Source organism: Apaloderma vittatum, unplaced genomic scaffold (genome assembly GCF_000703405.1).
Source record: "Apaloderma vittatum isolate BGI_N311 unplaced genomic scaffold, ASM70340v1 scaffold34784, whole genome shotgun sequence".
Taxonomy (NCBI): domain Eukaryota; kingdom Metazoa; phylum Chordata; class Aves; order Trogoniformes; family Trogonidae; genus Apaloderma; species Apaloderma vittatum.
Genome location: NW_009713883.1, coordinates 38,924 through 57,262, shown reverse-complemented (window position 1 = coordinate 57,262; position 18,339 = coordinate 38,924). Strand labels below are relative to the sequence as shown.

General features: G+C 45.3%; 1 protein-coding gene across 1 annotated transcript in view; it reads left to right on the top strand.

The window, feature by feature from the left end:
- Window positions 1–1,828: 1,828 nt before the first annotated feature.
- Window positions 1,829–18,339, top strand: part of SUFU (suppressor of fused homolog (Drosophila)) — a gene marked incomplete at its 5' end in the record, with an annotated part of 37,978 nt that continues 21,467 nt past the window's right edge. The window contains 5 exons of the mRNA XM_009868540.1: window positions 1,829–1,861; window positions 2,116–2,241; window positions 4,297–4,369; window positions 8,734–8,887; window positions 10,406–10,517. Coding sequence (XP_009866842.1) covers window positions 1,829–1,861; window positions 2,116–2,241; window positions 4,297–4,369; window positions 8,734–8,887; window positions 10,406–10,517 — 498 coding nt within the window. The remainder of the gene's footprint in view (window positions 1,862–2,115; window positions 2,242–4,296; window positions 4,370–8,733; window positions 8,888–10,405; window positions 10,518–18,339) is intronic.

The window sequence follows — 18,339 nt, the reverse complement described above, 5'->3', positions numbered from 1 at the left end:
TTTGGTTACATATTGTAACCCAAGACACTATAGTTGCAACATGTAAAGGGAAGCTCAGACCTGCACAGGGCAAATGCTGTGCGAAGGCTCCTGAATTTTCTGAGGTGCCAAAACTCTGTGTTTTTTCAATAAGGAGGAGATGGGTGTAGGATTAGTCAGTGAAAGGTGAGTTGTTGGGCCTCGAAGCAGAGACAGGGAGCCAAGCTAAGGAGAGTGATTCCTGGCCGATGCCCCAGTTATTGCCGCGTTAGTCTGCATCTCTTCTGTAGTGCCTGGCTGTCCTGAGTCAAAGGACAGTCAACATACTGCATCCTGAGGCTCTTGGTCTCTAATCCTCTGCAACACTTATGGTTGACTTGTGTTTCCCCTTTGTTTGGTGCTTGTTGTTACAGATTTATTTTGACCCGAGAGGATAAATGGTTGCAGAAAGAAATGAATAAACACAAAATAATTTCCTGTTTAGAGTCTTGTTGTTTGTGTGTGATTAGTGAGTGAAGGCCCAGGGAGGGGTGTCCTGAAGCGAGAGTGATTCAGGCTGTTCATGGAGAAAGCCTGGGAGGTGGGTGGGGATGAAGTGCATCTCCAAGGGCTGGGTCCTGAGAAAGTGAGCTCTGCAAGGGGCAGGGGAGGTTGGGTGTGCAGGAGCGGGTACGTGCTGACGTTGATGGTTTTCCACACAGATCTCTATCAGTGCAGTTACGCTCTTGTGGCGAAGGCACAGAGTGTGCTTCTGCTTGCTGCTCTTCAGAATATAGTTTTCAGTTTTCCTCTTTGCTGATACAGCTTGAGTTGAACAGATTTTGCCTAAAAAATCAAAGTCGTTGGAAAAGGCTAGAGTATCAAGGAAGAAAATAGAAGGCCAGGGCAGAACAATTTTTCATCTCAAAGAGTGAATCATTGTGCTCAAAGGCACAAGCCACTGGTTGGTGGGCTCCCCAGTTCAAGAAGGACAGAGAACTGCTGGAGAGGGTACAGAAAAGGGCTTCAAAGATGATTAGAGGACTAGAACAACTGCCTTATGAAGAAAGACTGAGAGACTTGAGGTTTTTAAGTCTGGAGAAGAGAAGTCTGAGAGGTAGTCTTATCTCAATGCCTATAAACACTTAAAGAGTGTCAGGAGGATGGGCCCAGTCCTTTTTCAGTGCTGCCCAGTGACAGGACAAGAGGCAACAGACGCAAACTTGAACATAGGAGGTTGCACAGGGAGGAACTTCTTTACTTTGAGGGTGGCAGAGCACTGGAACAGGCTGCCCAGAGGGGTGGTGGAGTCTCTGTCTCTGGGGACATTCAAAACCCATCTGGATGCCACCCTCTGCAACCTGCTCTAGGTGATCCTGCTCTGGCAGGGGGGTTGGACTAGATATCTCCAGAGGTTCCTTCCAACCCCTAACACTCTGCGATTCTGTGGTGGATTAGGAAGAAACTGCCTTCCTCTGTCAGCTGCAGGGTGTTTCACCCCTTCATTTGAAGCGACTGATCTCAGCTGCTGTGAGAGACATCTGGTAATGCTCAGTGTGGCAGCTCCCATCCTGAAAAGCAAACACATCCTGCCTCATACAGGAAGGCAGAAGTCTGCAGTTGCCTGCAGTGACAAGTGGATTATGCGATGTGTAAGCAGCTTTACTTTGTGGTGCTGGGTAAGATGTAACCAGTCAGCAAACTGAGTTGACCAAGGATTTATGAACACCAAAGCCTTCCGTTGTCACAGTGAGTCCCTTGCCTGGTTGAAATTGCTAGTGCAGTATTGCAATTGCCCCTAGCATTTGGCTGACAGAGCAGTGTTTTGCATGTTCTCAGACCCTAACCTGTCCTGTCTTGTGTGGACTAGATTGAAAAGTGAGAACAGACAAGTGGATCTTCGGTAAACCCTAATTTATCACCAGGCCCTCCTCAAAATTAGGTTTGCACACGCCATGCAAGACTGAATGTTACGTGACCAGGGTGCTTCACGTGGTAAGTGTAGAGAGAGTGCATAAGGAATTGCAGAACGCCTCTATTGTCTCAGGCTCCGTTTGTCCTGACTCGTCTAGTTAGTTTAAAAAAATGGCGCTTCTCTGTATCTGCACTGTTTGATCCAGCACCACATGTTACATTTTCTCTACAGTTCTTGCACAGTTCCCATCCAGTTCAGTATCTTTGTTTTCATTTATTCCAGATTGTTGGGGTTTGCACGGAGGAACTGCATGCGGCTCAGCAGTGGAACGGGCAAGGGATCTTGGAACTGCTTCGGACTGTTCCAGTGTAAGTGCTCATATAGCCCATATAGGGGAGCATTCCAGTGGAGAACAATTCAGTTGTTTATTAACAATCTTTAACTTGTTGATGGAACTTATTTAATCCTGTGATGTAGCAAGAGATGGGAATTCATTGCAAATCTGTTCTCACGGGCAGACACTTACATGGCAAATTAATGCATGTGGAAGCCCACATGTTCGGGGTGAAACAGAATGAGGTCTTGAAAGCTTAATTTCCTTCCTCTTGCGCCCGCAGCATTTTCTCATTGGTTCTTCCTGAGAGAGCTGGGATGGCTGTTACTGGTGACCTCTCTGTGTAGTTCAAAAGAAAGGAAGAAGCGGATCTGATTTACAGTGCCTAACAAAGCTCGGGCGCTGTCTGAAAGTGAGAAAGTCGCTCTCAAACTGGTCCCACTCCTGGTGGGCAAGTTTGCAACAGGAGGAATGTTCACGCAAGTCAAGTTCGTTGTTATTTTTCCCATGGCAGAACAAAGATGTTTTCAGGTTAATGAAGAGATGGGTTTTAAATGTTAAATGATATGTTGATGCTTTATTTGCTGCCAGGTTTCAGCTAAACTTTATTGGCTTGCAGGTGTTTTGTTTAAATATTTTTCTCTCATATTTAGTGGAAGTTATTGCCGTGTGATTGTAGCTCAGCAGATTTTATTTATTTTTTTTAAACAAGATGGTTCTGAATAGGTATTCCTGAACACAATAGTACACTCTCTAGTGTCACAGTGCTCTTTAATTGATTGACCATTTGGAGGACTTTTGGCTGCTGAACTTCTTAAACTTGGCCTTTTTCCTTTTAGGCACAAATGCAGATAATTCATGCAAATGCCCTAGAGCAGAGTGAATTTGTCCAGCTTGCAAACTTTGTTTCTGGGACCCCAAGGCAATAAACACTGCCTACAGGTCCCTTGGCTCTTCTAAGGCAATACTGATATAGCACCCTTCTTGTCTGTCTGTTGTCATGTTGGTTTTTGCCTTTTGTGCTGTGGTACAAACACCTTTCCAAGCATAAAATGAAACCCAAATGTCCATGATTTGAAGGCAAAGCTGCAAACTACTAAGCCGCTGGTGTGGAATCTCTTGCATCCCAGTGAGGAACTGAAGCTGGTCACACTTCTGTAGTTAATAATTAACAGCTTCCAAAGTGGTGTGAGAAAAATTGGCTATCAATGCATCTGAAAAGCTGTAAACATTAACTTCCATTGCTCCCACTCCAAGTGCTTTGCGAGACTGTAACACAGACAAGGCCAGAGGAGGGGGCTTTTGACTGCAATGACAAAATATCTCATAAAGGAAAAAAAAAATTTATGGCAATTCCAAAAGACTTTAGTTTTTAGTTCAAATGAAAAGCGCCATCTAAGGCTGGTTACTGCAGACTGCCTCTGCCACGACCCAAAGTAAAGTCTACGAGCAGTTCATCTTCACAGTAATCTGCTTTCTAACACTTTTGTTGGGAAACATCTTGACCCTTCCGACTTTTATTGCTAATGAAAACAAAGATTTCCCTGAACTATCTGTGTACTCAGCCATTAAGCACCAACTGGGCAAAATGTCTATTGTGAGGATATTTATCAGAGCAATAAGCTTTTTATGATATTGAACATGACTGCCAATCTCAACAAAAAGTGCAGTCCTGTTGGGACCCTGCTGTATCTTTAGATATGTAATAGAGGTGTAAATCTTGACCCTATGCCTCGCCTATCTTTCTTAAACCCAGGCTACATGGAAGTTCTCAGTCCCAATTCAGTTACCTCTGAGATTAAAACCCAGCTGAGTGGGTCCGTGCAAGGGATAGCCCTAACTGCTTGGCAAAATGTGGTGGTGCCAGACACCAGGCGGGTAACAGGTCCTGGAGGACTTCTGTTGTGTATTTGGGAAACGCAAAGAACAAATGCATGCTATGGGATGAATCCACAACGTAGAGGGGTGTATGGGTTTGTTTTAAACTCTTTATCTTGTACTTCCTTCCAGTACAGGTCCACTCTGAGGACTCAGTTGGGGAGGACTAGCTGAAGTGCTTGTTTGGTTCATCACCTTTCTTTCTTTGTAGAGCTGGAGGCCCCTGGTTGATAACAGATATGCGAAGAGGAGAGACAATATTTGAGATTGACCCACATCTGCAAGTATGTCTTTAGTTTATCAAACGTCATGTCTTTTGTAGTACATGGCGAGAATTGCTTTAATGGTGTAAATCAGTTCTATTATTTTCTGTAAAGGTGCTGTGATCTTCTCAATGTTTGCAATAATCCTGGAAAGGTCTTAGAGACTCCCTTTGCCCTCTCAGAGGTGGTTCAAGAGTGCACATGTCCAGCCCCAGGTGGATGGCAGCTTTAGGAAGAAAGTTAGAGAAGGGAGACCAGCAAAACGGAATCTCATATATGAGACAAATTGGTAAGATTTGGACTGCGTGTTTTAGAAAGGAGGAAAATAGAAGAAAATGAAAGAATGTAGAACAATGCAAGATTCAGAGATGATAGATCAGGAAATTCCTCCTTTGTTTTATAAGCAAGCATAAGGAGATATAACATGCAGAAAACTCAAAAGCAACATATTTTTTCCCAGCAAATGTGACAGTGTAGCTCATTCCTGTAGGATGTCACCTGAAGCTAAGTAGTTAGTGTGGTCTCAGAAATAATGGGAAGCCAAAAGTATCTCATGCAATTATTAATAATCCATGCAGGAAGATATATTACACCTTCTTCTTCAGAGAACAAGTTAATTTCTGAAGTTTAAAGATCATAATAGGACCTCTACGGAAGAGTTACCATCCCGTGGACTACTACTGATCTGTGTGTTTGGGAGATGATTCTGCATCCCTTCAGCAGAGTTGTGGTGCTGGAGTATGGAGGTCCCAGGCAAATCCAGTGTGGTGCTGACCTTGTTTCAGTGAATCACTGTGCGTTTGCCTTTAGCTTAGGCTTAGCCTGGTAGGGCACGTGCATACGTGCACGTCTTGTACAAGCTGTTGCGTTTGCTTATGGTCTGCATGTCTGCATCTGATTACCCTCAGTTGCCTCACAGCATCTTTTATTTTGAAAGCTTAAGAACAAAACCAAATTCTACTTTTACTGTTTTTAAGGATTTATTCATCTAAAATAGCCCTAGTCTGACAGAAATACACAAAAAAAAGCACTCCACAAGTGCCCCACAATGTGAGAGCTAATACAACTCAAAGTCCCATAAAGTTTTTAGACTTTTCAAAATGTTGCCCTCTCCCCTCCTGGAGGGTGTTTCTGTTTTCTGCACACTGGTGATTCCTAACGATAACAACATTTTCTTCGATTTACTGTAAATGAAAAGTAGCTCAGCTTACTGGAATCTGAGTCAGCCAAGGCAAGTTAAGGCAAATAGAGTACCTCTGCCTCACCAGTGTGTCCTGCCACTGAATGCTGCTATGTCTGTGGTCTTTCCGGACTTCCTTGCGTTGAAGACATTCCTGTTTCTGTTCTCTCTTGCCCTGTGCACAGGGGTGGAGGGGTGGGCGAGTACCTGCTGCTGCAGCACCGAGTCCCACAAAGAGCTCTAGGCTGTGCTGGACTGGATTCAGCCGTGGCATGTGCCTCCTGCTCTGATGAGTGGGGCAAGGATGAGGTGTCATTCACATGGTGTTTTCGTGGTGGTAGTACAGGCTATGTGAGCACTGCAAGGCAGCAGCGGAAGAGATGGGAGGGAGAGAGCGGGCAGAGAAAACGGGCAACTTCCCCCAGAGCGGAGCAGGCAAACGTGTTGCCTGCCTGGGAAGCAGGCAGAGCTTGTTTTGAGGCTGCATTGTCTCTTGTGGGAATTTAGTTGAGGCCTAAACCCGGCTCTGGCAGCAGCAGCTGTACTTTCTGTTCAGAGTTGCTGAGAATGGATCCTGACTAAGATGTCATCCCAGGATGTCGGCAATTAACACTGTGGCAACGCTGGCTGTTTTCTGTTCAGCCAGGCTTCCCTGTAGGCCATTCAGATTTCCCTGGCAGCACTGTCAAACAGTCCCTGTCGGTCCCCAGCTCTATGCTGATTCTCAGTGCTTTGCTTCTGTTTTAGCAGATATCTCAGAAGAGACTAAAGCTGATTTGAATTTCCTGACTTGTGGTTGCCGCTCTGCGGGTCACACTGCAGTGCTCTGGCTCGTTTAGAAAGGGATCAATGACTTATAAGAGCCTCAGAGCATCCCTCCCACATGCTGAGAGGAAAATGGGACAGAAACATCCTTTCTTTGAGGAAGGAAAAAGCTGAACCTCCTTTGCCCTGGGCACCTCCAACCTCCTGCTCAGGCTGCCCTTTCAAGGGAGGAAGAACAGCCCCTCAACCCAGGCCCATCTTTGCTGGCTCAAGATGGGGTAAAGCTGTGCACTGCACCAGCTGAGGGTTAGGGGTTTTTGGAGGTTTTTTCCCTTCAACATCAATACTTGCAAATGTTATAAAACAGGCATGCAAATTAGGCTGCCTTAGACCAGCTCGTTTCCATCAACCCCCCTTGATCTCCAAGGGATTCCAACAGAGCAGCACTTCTTTCCCTGGAGGAAGTGCTCTGCAGACCAGCTGAGATGCAGATGACGAGTCCTTTTGCCCCTCCCCAAGGCTCCACACACAGTCCCGAGGTCCCGACTGCATTTGTGAGCGGGGCCCAGGGTGCAGGGTTGGAGGAGCTCGTCCCACCAGAGCCTCTGCCTGATGGAGTCCTTGGGACCCTCTGAGCCCTTCTGCTCCCTTGCAGAACTTGCTCAAGGGCAAGTCTGGTGGCTCTCCCATGCTTCCCCAATCACTAGAATGAAAAATAACTGTGCTGACAAGTTAAAGCTCCCTGTGCCAGCTGATCTGGGTCCTTATAGAGCACTGCGGAGGGCTCTTGAAGGAGCCACATGCTAAATCTCACTTAGAGCATTGTTTGCATGTGTAGGATCGGATGTATTTTTATTTCTTTTTCCACAACTTCTATTTCTGGGTGAAACAATTAATTTTATGTTTAGGATATAACAAAAGAAAATCCCAGCAGATTTATTCTTTCTTAGATTTTCCCATTACGTTTTCATGGAAGCCAGTTTCCCCTGACTCCAGAGGAAGACCCCAGCAAGGAGCAGTCTTTCAGGGAGAGAGGCAAAAGGAAGGCAGTCTCTTGAACGCTTAAATCTAAGACGGACTTCTCTGGTCCTGCCCACAGTCACAGGCCTCTGCCCCTGCTCTTGGGCCAAAGAGTCAGTTTAGGGAGGTGATGCAGTTTAAAAAAAAAAAAAAAAAAGAATTGGCTCAAGGGCAGGGGTAGAGCACATGGAGGAGGGTAGGACTGCAGCCAGTGCGGATTACATCAGTTTAAACTGCTGTGCAGCCACACCCTGAGTGCTTATACTTATCTTTGAGCTGCTCAAATCCTCTCTGAACGGTCACAAGAAGAGGCAGTGCTCTTTCTAGGGCACAGTGTGCGCGGCTGGGCAAGGGAACAGACGTATGGAGGTTTTAGTCTGGAAACTGCTTCTTAGGGAAGAAATTTTGCAAAGCGCTGGATGCTCCCACGGTCTCTTGACTCCTGTGGCAAGGTCAGACTGGAGGGTAGCAACAGCAAACGGAGAGATCCGCTCCTGTTGAGCATAACACGGCTCTGCTCTTTCCTCACATCTTCAAGGTTTCTGTCCTGCAAGTGGTAGGACTTGGCACCTATTCTGTGGTGACCCAGATGTGTGCAGTGGGGAGGAGGTCTTCCTGGTGCCACTGAGCAGAAGTGACAGGCCTTCAGAAGAAGGAAAAACGAGCTTGGCTGATGGGGTGCCAGGGGAGAGGTGCCAGGGGTAAGAGCAGCCCTTCCTCGGTGTAGCTCAGCCCTGAGTTTGTTCAGCTCAATATTACCCCCTTGTGGGACGTAGGTGGAAATTCAGACTGATGCCAGTTGCCCTGGCAGGTACGTGTCCCGTCTAAGTCTTGGCTTTAGCTCAGGGCAGTCTCGCTGGTAACAGATGCACATGTCCCTGAGAAAATACCCGGTGTCTGAGAGCATCCAGCTGCTTGGGCGTGATGTGCAACACCTTCCTACACCCAGACGGTGGTTACGTGCTTGGAAAGTCCAGCTTGAAAGGGAGGGAGTTTGTGTGTTTTGGTGATAGAGGAGGCTACGCGAAAGCTTTGACATTGCGCACAGACCTGTGTCTCCTTGAACGTTTGTCCTTTACTGAATGCCCCAGCACGTTCAAAAACACTGGTTGTCTGGGCAGTGTGCAACTTATGAGCTCTTGTGAATGATGAGTCTCTCCATAAGCTGTGTTCATTGTGGGACTTCTTGGTAAGCTTGGAAAGAGAACTTAAGTCTAGTTATTCAGGGCTTTGTTATCATTGACATGTAATAGGTAGACCGCAAAGCTGTGTCAAAGCACGAAGGCCAGAAGGTGCCAAATTGCCCTGTGAGGGGAGATATGCAGGAGCTGCTGAAGGTCGGGTTCAGCCAGGGTGGGTTCCAGCTCGGATTCAAGCCACACCCAAAAAACTCTTGGGGTTTTGGATATTTTTCAAGCAGGAGAGAGTCGACAAAGGGATTGAGACAGATGGCTCAAACCTGAGTGGAGTGAGTGCCAAATGTGCTTGGGATGATCTCAGCCGACCCCCAGAGGATGACGAAGACAGCAGGAGCATCTGCATTGGGACCCAGCCGCGGCGGCTCTCTGGGAAGGGTAAGAGCCCCTGGGCCGAGTCACTGTGAAGGTCTTTTGGGTTGTTTTCTGGTGGGTTTGGGCAATGGGCTGAGTCATGCAGCGTCTTGGGCTTCATAAAAAACACCACAGTTACTGGAAGGCTCCATATGTCTCAGGGGAGCAAAATGAATTTTCGTGGGATCTCTGAGGAAAGAGGAAAAGAGATCTTTGCAATGTTTTGTCTGAATGTTTCTTTCAGTTTTTAGGTTATTTCTAGCCTGAATCTGCAAAGTTAAACAGCACTGGGGGAAGCCAGGTCTGTAAGTGCCTGCAAGGTGAAGCAACTGCATTTCCTGAGGATGTGTTTCCTTCTTAACGTTGTTACTTCTTGGGCGGCAAGTTGGTCTGACACTGCATGTTGCCATAGCTGAACTCAAGTGGTTCTTGCAAATACGGATCTCTGGAAAGAAGAAATAAAATACAATGGAGTTCCCCTTTGCAGTGAGATGCCATCTCACAACACAGATGTCATAGGCATTACACATGCTTGAAATTATGCTTGTTACCTCTCAGATGGGTGAAGCAACATAAAATTTGAGGGCTTGAGATTTCCTGGAATTAACAATGGTTTCCACTGGAATGGTAATTTACTTGTTTTTACATCTGTGGTAAAAAAAAGTATTTAAATGCATATAGTGTTCCTTCTGGCTTCTGTGCAAAAATTTTGAACTGCACTGAATCTAAAAAGGCTGTTTTCTCTCAGCTCTGCAAACGAAAAGCCTAAGACAGTATACATGGTGATATTTGTACATCCTTCAAAAGATTTTGAAGTAGTTTGGATATTTTTTTCTCTACCCAATTCCCACATTTCTCAAAAAAGATGAAGAAAATTCTAAGAAGTGTAGGAAAGCATCCTATTAAAGTATTTGGCCATTAGACATTATAGGAAAGTGAAAAAGTAAAAAAGATGCATTTGAACAGCATAATTTGCAGTTTATTTTCAAATGTGAGCTTGAGGCTAAAGTCTACCCTGCATAAAATTCATTTCTTTTGTGAATCTTGTTGTAAATTAATCAACATATTTGCAAAGCCAATTACAAAAGCTCGGGGACCTCCTTGCATTCATCTGGTAAAGGAAAAAACTCCTGTTTGCCTAATGGGAAAAGTGACTCCCAACACAAAGGCTGGAAGTGTCAGGAGATTCTGTGGAAGCTGCAGAAACAGCAAACACCTCACCTATGAAAGGATACCAAACTACTCAGAATTTCCTCATCAGGGGGGCTCAGTACCAAAGGTTCCAGCTCTCCTTGCCTGACATAACATCGCAGCCTAAACCGAGAGAATTCAGGCTGACTTTATAAAGTGAAATAATTCCTGAAGTGCAGGAATAGCTGTTAAAAATTCACACTTAGCATCTCTTCATTTCTTTCTGAAGGGAAGAGTTTAAATGAAACACACCATAGAAACAGGCCTTTTAAAAAAAAGCTGACATCTCCTTGTGTCTGTGATGTTTCTGGGGATTCTAAATCATGCTAAAAAAAACCCTTCTCTTTACAGATACAGAGCAAATCAGGGAGACTTTGCGAAGAGGGCTTGAGATTAACAGCAAACCTGTTCTACCTCCAATAAATACACAAAGACAGAATGGGTTGAACCATGACCGAGCACCGTAAGTTTCACTGTGCACGTTCAGATGGTGGGAGGAACAAGGTGAAAGAGCTCAGCGTGGAAAGCAAAGTTAAAGTTGGGTGGGAAAAGATGTGGCAAGGGGAGAAGAAAGCTAGCAGCAAATACTTGCTAAGCAAGAGTGTAGAAGAGTTCAGGTTGGGTTAATGGGCTAGTACTCAGGAGGGCAGATTTTGAGAGGGGTTTTAGACAAACCTTGCTAGTGCAGAGTGGCTCTGACTGCTCTGTAGGACCTGCTTCTCACAGCATAGAGTGTTGGAAATCAGGCTGGACTGAGACCTATGAAACATACTGTGGCAAAGAGCACTGTGGTGTCCAAAGAGCTAGGTGGCAGAGATGATCGTTTGCTGGTATTTTCACCTCAGCATGTAGTTTTCAGGCTCGTAATTACAAGCCTTTTGGTTAAAATGTTGATTATTTTTTTTAAAGTGACTTTGATCTTGCTTTGCTTAAGCAGGCAGGTAGTGGTAGTAATTACATGCCAATACCACACTAGTCTCTCATAGTCTGTAGACTACCAGGTGATCAGTGGGACTAGGTGGACCTGTAAATCTCTCCTTAGTAACTTTCTGACTTCAGAGAACTTACAGGAATTTACCTGTAGTTTCAAGCCATTGACAGTACCTACACTTCCGCCTTTTGGGGTTTCTCCCTTTCCCCTCTTAGCCTTATTTCAGTTGCTAGTTAAATGTCTTCCCATCAGTTTTAGTATTTTCATCTAAATGATATGGAAAGGCATTCATCTTTGCTGCACTCTTTCATCTTGGTATTTCCTTTGGTTTACTGGTCTCCAATGAACATTTGTGCTTTCTTGTTCCAAGAGGATAGATCATCATGAAATCAGCTCTTTCCTGTAGTGCCAGGCAGGGACAGCATCCTGCTCTGTTTCAATTCCTGTTTCTTTCCTGATTCAAGCATTTCTTAAGAAAAATATTCCTCATACTTGGTTAGAACCCTGATGTCCTTTCTTGTTCCATTTTGTGAGTGACTTCTGATTTGCCATACACATGAATGTTTCTGAGTTTCCCAGTCCTTTGGGGGGAAAGATTATGTCAGTTGCTGATGGCTGTGTACTAATAAGTAATAAGAAATATTGGTACTTATAAAAAAAAAAATCTCAGGTGACTGCTTTACTGCTTTAGGAATAGTCTTATTTTTGCTACGTAGTAATTATATGGAGCCAGTTTCTGATCTGACTCGGATTTCGAGTCGTACTTCCCTGCCTGAAAGTTGGTCCGATTGGACCTTTGGTTGGTCTCACTGGCCTCACTGGAAAAATAAAATGATACCATCTGATTTGCACAAATCACACCCAGCCTTAGAAGGCTCAAAAGTATTGAACAGGATTTCTCACAGATGCTGGGCTCCTTCTTGAATCTGTATGCCAAATAAACGCTCTTAACTTTGCAGTGATTGGAGATGACCAGAAATGTTTGGGGTGCACATCAGGTCAGGGAGGCAGCTGATGGGTAAGCCTTAATGCTGGGAGGCAGTTGTTGCTTAGATAAGAGAGCTTTATGTTGTTCAGAGTAAGATAAACAGAGATAGGCTCAAGACAGAGTGGTGAAAGGTTAGCAAAGGTCTAAGATGAAGCGTGCAAATATTTACCTGGGTTTTTAACTGTTCTGAGACAGAGAGGAAGGCAGGTCAAATTCAGAGAGTCGTATCTGTGACAGTGCTCTTTGTTGCAAATCTCTCTTACCTGCACACCCACCTGACCTGAAGGCTGAGTGGTAGGAATGGCCGGTTCCCAGTGTTTGCCTCCTAAAAGATCAATACATTTCTCTGAGGTCTGTGGTTACCACAGTGGAAAACCATAGCTGGACTGTTTCTCCAGAGCAATGATTCAGTTAAGGGAAAAGCCATCAGCTGTGTGTCTTGCCAGCAGTTACTCTGGTGATAGTTAATATCAGAGGCATAGAGGAGATCTCAACTTAAAAGACAATGTGTCCTTATCCTTTCTTCTTCCATCTCACCAACTACTTTGAGAGGAGTTTAGAAAAAGTGGTTTTCTACCTGTGCAGTGGCTTCCCTTCTCCAATTCCTGTAGCAGACACAATGAGACTTGTTCAAAGCGCTGATTGTACTGACGGGTGGTTTGTGCTGGAAGGCAGCATTTACTCACAACCTCTAACTAACTGGTACTTAAATCAGACCTGATGATTACCCTTACTGGGGCCAAAACTTATCAGTTGATGTATTTTCCAGCACAGTGTGGTATAGATGAAGCAGAAGAGGAAGATCTTACTAGGTCTCACCCTTTCTTAACACACTGTATCAGCATGTCCTGTGCGTTTGAGGAAAGTTGCTCAATGTGCTGTCAAGTACATGAGCACGATCTGTAGACTCTTGTCTCCAGCTGCTGCAGAGGAATGTGACTTAGAAGTTCAGCTTTTGCATGTTAGTAATATATCTACATCCACGTTCCCTACAGATACACGCAGTGGCAAAGTCTGAGACGCAAAAAGCGCAAACCCCGGTGCAGATATAGGAATTTCATGAGACCTATGTGCACCTCAGGTGAAGGACAGCTCTGCACATAGATCAAGTCCTTCTGGTGCGATCCTTGCTTGGAGCTGGTAGGGCTGGGACTGAGTTCTGTCCTTCACTGTGAATCTTGTGTAATCAAATGCAAGTCATTTAGCTATTGAGCTTCAGTTCTGAATCTATAAAATGGGACTAATAACAATGTCATCTTCTTGAGGCACCACGAGGATAAGTATGTTAACGATTACGAGGTGCTGGCTGATGGGAAGCAGGCTTGTGTGTAATCATATCCTGCACTGTACACACTAGGCCATAAAATATCAAACCCGTGGTTTGTTGCAAAGGTCCTGTGAATAACTGGTGCGTTAGAAGTTCCTCAGGAACTTGACAGAAAGGCTGTGTTGGGGCATGGAAAATTGTTCCAAATCTGCTTTCTTTAGGGAGCAATGTAGAACCCTAGGCCATCAAATTTGCACCCAGCTGACATTAGGATGTTGAAGTCTGTCACAGACTCTAATGGCTTCATGCAGAAGAGGAATGTGCTGTTTATTTATTGTAGATTTGCAGCCACCAACTGCTTTCCTAGTAGCTTTCTTCCCTTTCTTTTATCCTAACCCTGCCACCCACACACAATAATCTGTCAGGGTTTAAACCAGACAACCTGCTCTACATTCAGCATCACAAAATAGCATCAGAAATGCTCAAACTTTTGAATATTTATTTGTATGAAATGTGGAGGATCCAGATTCCACACAGATTTCCCTGTCTTTGTGTAGTTATAGTTTTCAGTGCTTATGCAAAAGCCTCACATTGTTTGGTTGCAGATAGGGCTTGGTTCAGTGTTCTGACTCCAGCAAAGCACATACTTTAATGTTGAACGTGTGTATTACCAGTTGTTCACTGTCCCAGAGTCCTAAATAAAAAAGTTCCTTTGAGAAAAAGCTGGTTTCTGTCAAAACCCTGTTGGGCAGCTGTAGTACTTTGGTTCATTAGTGTTATTACTGAAGACTGTGTAGCCCTTTTTCTCCTAAGGATATGAATAAAAGCACTCTTAATCCTTAAAACTGCGTCGGACATCTGTTTCTCAAAATGACTGTTAGCTTAGTTCATAAGCAGCCATTAAATCAGTTTGTAAGCATTAGACAAAAGAACATGTAAATTAATCTTTGGAAACATGACTAATCATTTTGACCATAGGTAACATAATACTCTTGATTACTGCTTGGAAAAATGAGGCCTATGTGAGTACAAATGTACTTTACAGTGGTGTATTGTTTATTTCTTAGGACCCATCAGCTTAGTAGGTGTTGCTTGGACAGAAGGGAAATGCTCCTGGTCCTCTGAGTCGAGCAGATTCACTTATGTTGGTTGTGGTGAGCTGTTAGCTGTAGGGAACATAGGGAGCAGGCTAAGTACTGCTGCTGTGAACACCTCAGGGGGCTGGAAGCTCCAGATGTCAAAGTTCAGTGTCACTTGTGAAGTCTTGCTTCATTCACTGTTTAATTTCTTGATACTCTAAGTTCTGGGGACAAGTCTTTTAATTGTCCCTGGCAGTTATCTCTGTGCTCTCCTGTGAGGAAGGTGAGTAGTATTTCCACTGTACGGATGAGGACAGAAGAGATAATTTGCTCACAGTCACAGAGAGAGACAGGGTTGGGATAGGGGAGTTCTTGACCTTTTCCACCCCTCAAGGGTCCCTTGATCACACCGTGCTGCTGAAAGTGATGATTTTCTGCCCGTTGGCTGACTCAGACCATTGTACTGCTCCCGTCAGCTGAGACATGGAGTAGAAACCAAGAGGTAGCATGCTACTTTGCTGAACGTGTTGAGGCTAAAATTATCAGTAATTGCTACACCTCATTGTGTCAGGACTCGAGTTATAGCCACGTGTATCCCCAGTGTCTGAAGATGAGGCTTGAGTGGTGGAAAAGGTCTCCCAAGGCTGTGTTACTTTTAGAAGGCTTTTCCAGCATCTCTCCACTGTTTATCAGCCTCCCCCTTCTCAAGAAGGATAAAGTGGTGTGGTTCAACGTGCCTGTTTCTCCTGTGTCTGTCTGAGATTTCCCAGATAACCGTGCCTGCGCTGGTCCCCTCATGCACCTTGGTTGTTTGTCCAGAGACCTGCAACAGATGCCCCAGAGACCTCAAATCCCATCTGCATTCAATTTCCAGGCAAAAAGACAGGTTGAGTCTAGGGAAACCTGAACATATGGTAACTCTGTGCCCATGTGCTAATTCCATCCAGCCCTGAACATTTTCCAGCTGTGCAGAGAAAGGAGGACAGGTTCTTGGCAAACAGAACAGGGAACAGCCCTCTGGCGTGTGGGTCTGGCGGGACTGTCCTGGCTGTGACCTTCTGGTGCACTGCACCCTGAGCATCTCAGGTTGTTGCCCTTCCCTTGTGGGAAGAGTGGTATTACTCCAGAAGTCCTCCCGGGGAACCCCGGGTGTCACATGGCGTGCCTGGTTTGGAGCACATGAGTAACAGTGGCCCCACTCGCAGGAGTGGAGTCCACTGCCCATGCAGTTCCTCTGATGTGTTAAGTAGGGCATGTGGATTTCTCCTTCCAGTGAGTAGCGTTGGGTTAATGCACACTAATGAGCTCCATCTGAGCAGCATTTCTGAGCAGGCTCTGACGGTAATACCAAAAGGTAGGATTTGCTTTGAGGCGAGTCTGCACTTTGCTTCTCCTGGTTGCGCTGGGTTTTGACTGCTGCTTTACTTGGGCGGAGGGGAGCTGTTGTCTGTGTAGCTGGTTTCCTGTCTTCAATTCTTGGAGGCAAACTTTACATAAAGGGGAGCATTTCAGCATTCTCTGAAACTGTCTAGTTCTGGCTAGACTTCCTGATTCTGCAACCACTAAGCAGTAAGTTTCCAATCCAGTCCTGCTTATTTAGGCATGTTCTCTCATCGGGACGCCATTCAGTGGTGTCTTGCTTGAGTAAGGAATGCTGAATGGGGGGAGGCAATACACTTTAGGGAGTGTCTCTCAGCATGAAGCTGAGTGCTGGGTGACAAGCCTGCGAACTAGAAAAGCAAATGTCTGGAAAACCAGTGTCAGTAGAAGTGCAGAGCGGTCACCGTACTAATAATTTGCACTTCTGCATAGCTTTCCCCATCTAAGAATCTGAAAGTGCTTTGCAAACATTGACTTAATCCTTGCAACACCCCTACGTGGAAAAATGTCTCAGTTTTACAGACAGGGAACCTGGAGCATAAAAGCGCTGTTTGACCTTGCCCATGAGTCTGCAGGGTGCCAGCAGCACAGCCTAAATCTCTCAATCCCAGTTCAGCTGCAGGTCTGGAACAGTCTGGCCCCTGCGAGCACTGACAGTAGTTATTTTGCAGCTTTCCAAAGGGATTTGTGAGTGGCAAGAAGATTGTTGGTACTGGCATTGTCCTTGGAGCCCTTCCATGCCAGGAAGTGCACACAGAATGTCTCTACTGTCCGTCCAGTTTAACCAGGGAGATGAGCACCCAGGTCTGAGCACTGGAGGTGGCCTTTTCTCAGGGTGACTGCAGCAGGAGCTGTGTGACCATGTCCCCCTCGTTTCTGCACTTGCGCTTGTGATGTGGGCCATAACTGCGTGCCAAGATGCTTGGGGCTCTTTCCCACAACTGCTGGTTTGCCCTTCAGGAGAGACTGTGGGAAAGACGTTGGAAGCTTGCCAGCACTTAAGTGATCTTTGACCATATCTTCATTAGAAACTGAGGAGGTTTGAAATAGCCACAGTTGGGAAGGGAGGAAAGGAGTAGGGAGGGAAGAAAAAAAAAAAAGTGGTCCAACCTTTCTCTCCCAGCTGTGTGAGCTTGCGCTAATGGTTTGCATTTGCTAACTCATGTTGCTGGGTTTTGTACCGAGGGAGCAAGGGGCAGCAACTGCAACTGAGACTAATGATGTAGTGGGCACCCACTCACACAAAGAGCCTTTGCCAACGGCCAGCTTCCAGCGGCGTGTCCTTTGTGACTGCGGTACCTGCAAGGGTAACTTAGAAGCGCAGCGAAATTATGCTCAGTGTCAGCGACAGAACTTGGAAGGGAACTGAGACCTCCTTCCGTGGCAGATCCATGAGATCAAGCGCTCTGATCATAATGCAAAGCACAAATGCAGGAATAAATAAACCTTCTTAATCCGATCAACCTGGTTATTCTTGAATCCCATAAAATAACTGCCGGTGGGGTTGCTTGAGAAGAGGTTGCTATAAACATGACTTATAAGGAGGGGACATCCAAACTTTGTGCAACCCAGTGATTACATTGGCGATTTTCCAGAATCCCCACGGGCTGCTGCTAATTGGCATAAAATGAAGCAGGTTGCAGCCACCTTCATCTTTAATACAAAGAGAGGGCCTCAGGAGGCTACAGGTTCCAGCGTGTGGCTGCTCACACCAAGAAGGAGCACAGCACGCTGGGACGTGTAGTCTCCTTGGGTCCTCTTTCCCGGCTGACAGAGGTCTGGGGAAGCTGGCAGCCACATTGGACACCTTTGCAGCTGTTTGACCATCCTTCTCAAAAAAAAAAAAAAAATCAAATATGGCTTTGGTTAAGTTCATGGACTGTTAATAAGCATTCACAAGATTTAAAAATAAAAAAACCCCAACAAATATAATTTCCTCCTTCTCTCCTCCGCCCAGCAGCAGACTACTGGTCGAAACCAAAGCTGGAAAAAATAGTTGAAAGTCAGCTAAAGTCACCTTGGTAACTGCAGCAATACACTTGCCCAGAACAGGAGACATCAAACCCAACTACAAACAGCTTTAAAGAAACAAAAAGAATGTAATCATCTAAAGAATTAATCTGACAACTGCCCACATTTACACCTCCCACAAGCTCCCAATGAGAGGGAAATGCGCTTTAATCTCCTCCAACTCCCCTCTAGTTTCACAAAACACGAGATGTGCAGTCCTTAAACTGGGGCATTTCCGGCATGCTGCTTCCATTTAAATCTGCTGCCTTTCCTAATGCAGCAGCCCTGGCTTTTGCAGACTTGTTTTTTCTGGGCACTGAGAAACATGAATTTTTTTTGTGGGGGTTGGATGAAGTATTAAATCTGGAATAGACAAAGTTTGCAACATTTTACGTGGTAGTCAGCTAGATCTTAGTCATAACAAGTAAAACTCTACTGGCTTTTGCTGCTGATTTATTTGGTGATGGGGTGGAGGAAGCAAAGGCTTACGGGTAACTGACAGTCGTAAAACCGAGGATGTTAGTGTTAGAAAGCAAACTTTTTCTACATTTTCTTCTGAGGCTGAAAACTACAAGCTGTGGATGGCGATGTGTGTTGCCATGTGAACCTTTTAATAACAACAACCTAGAA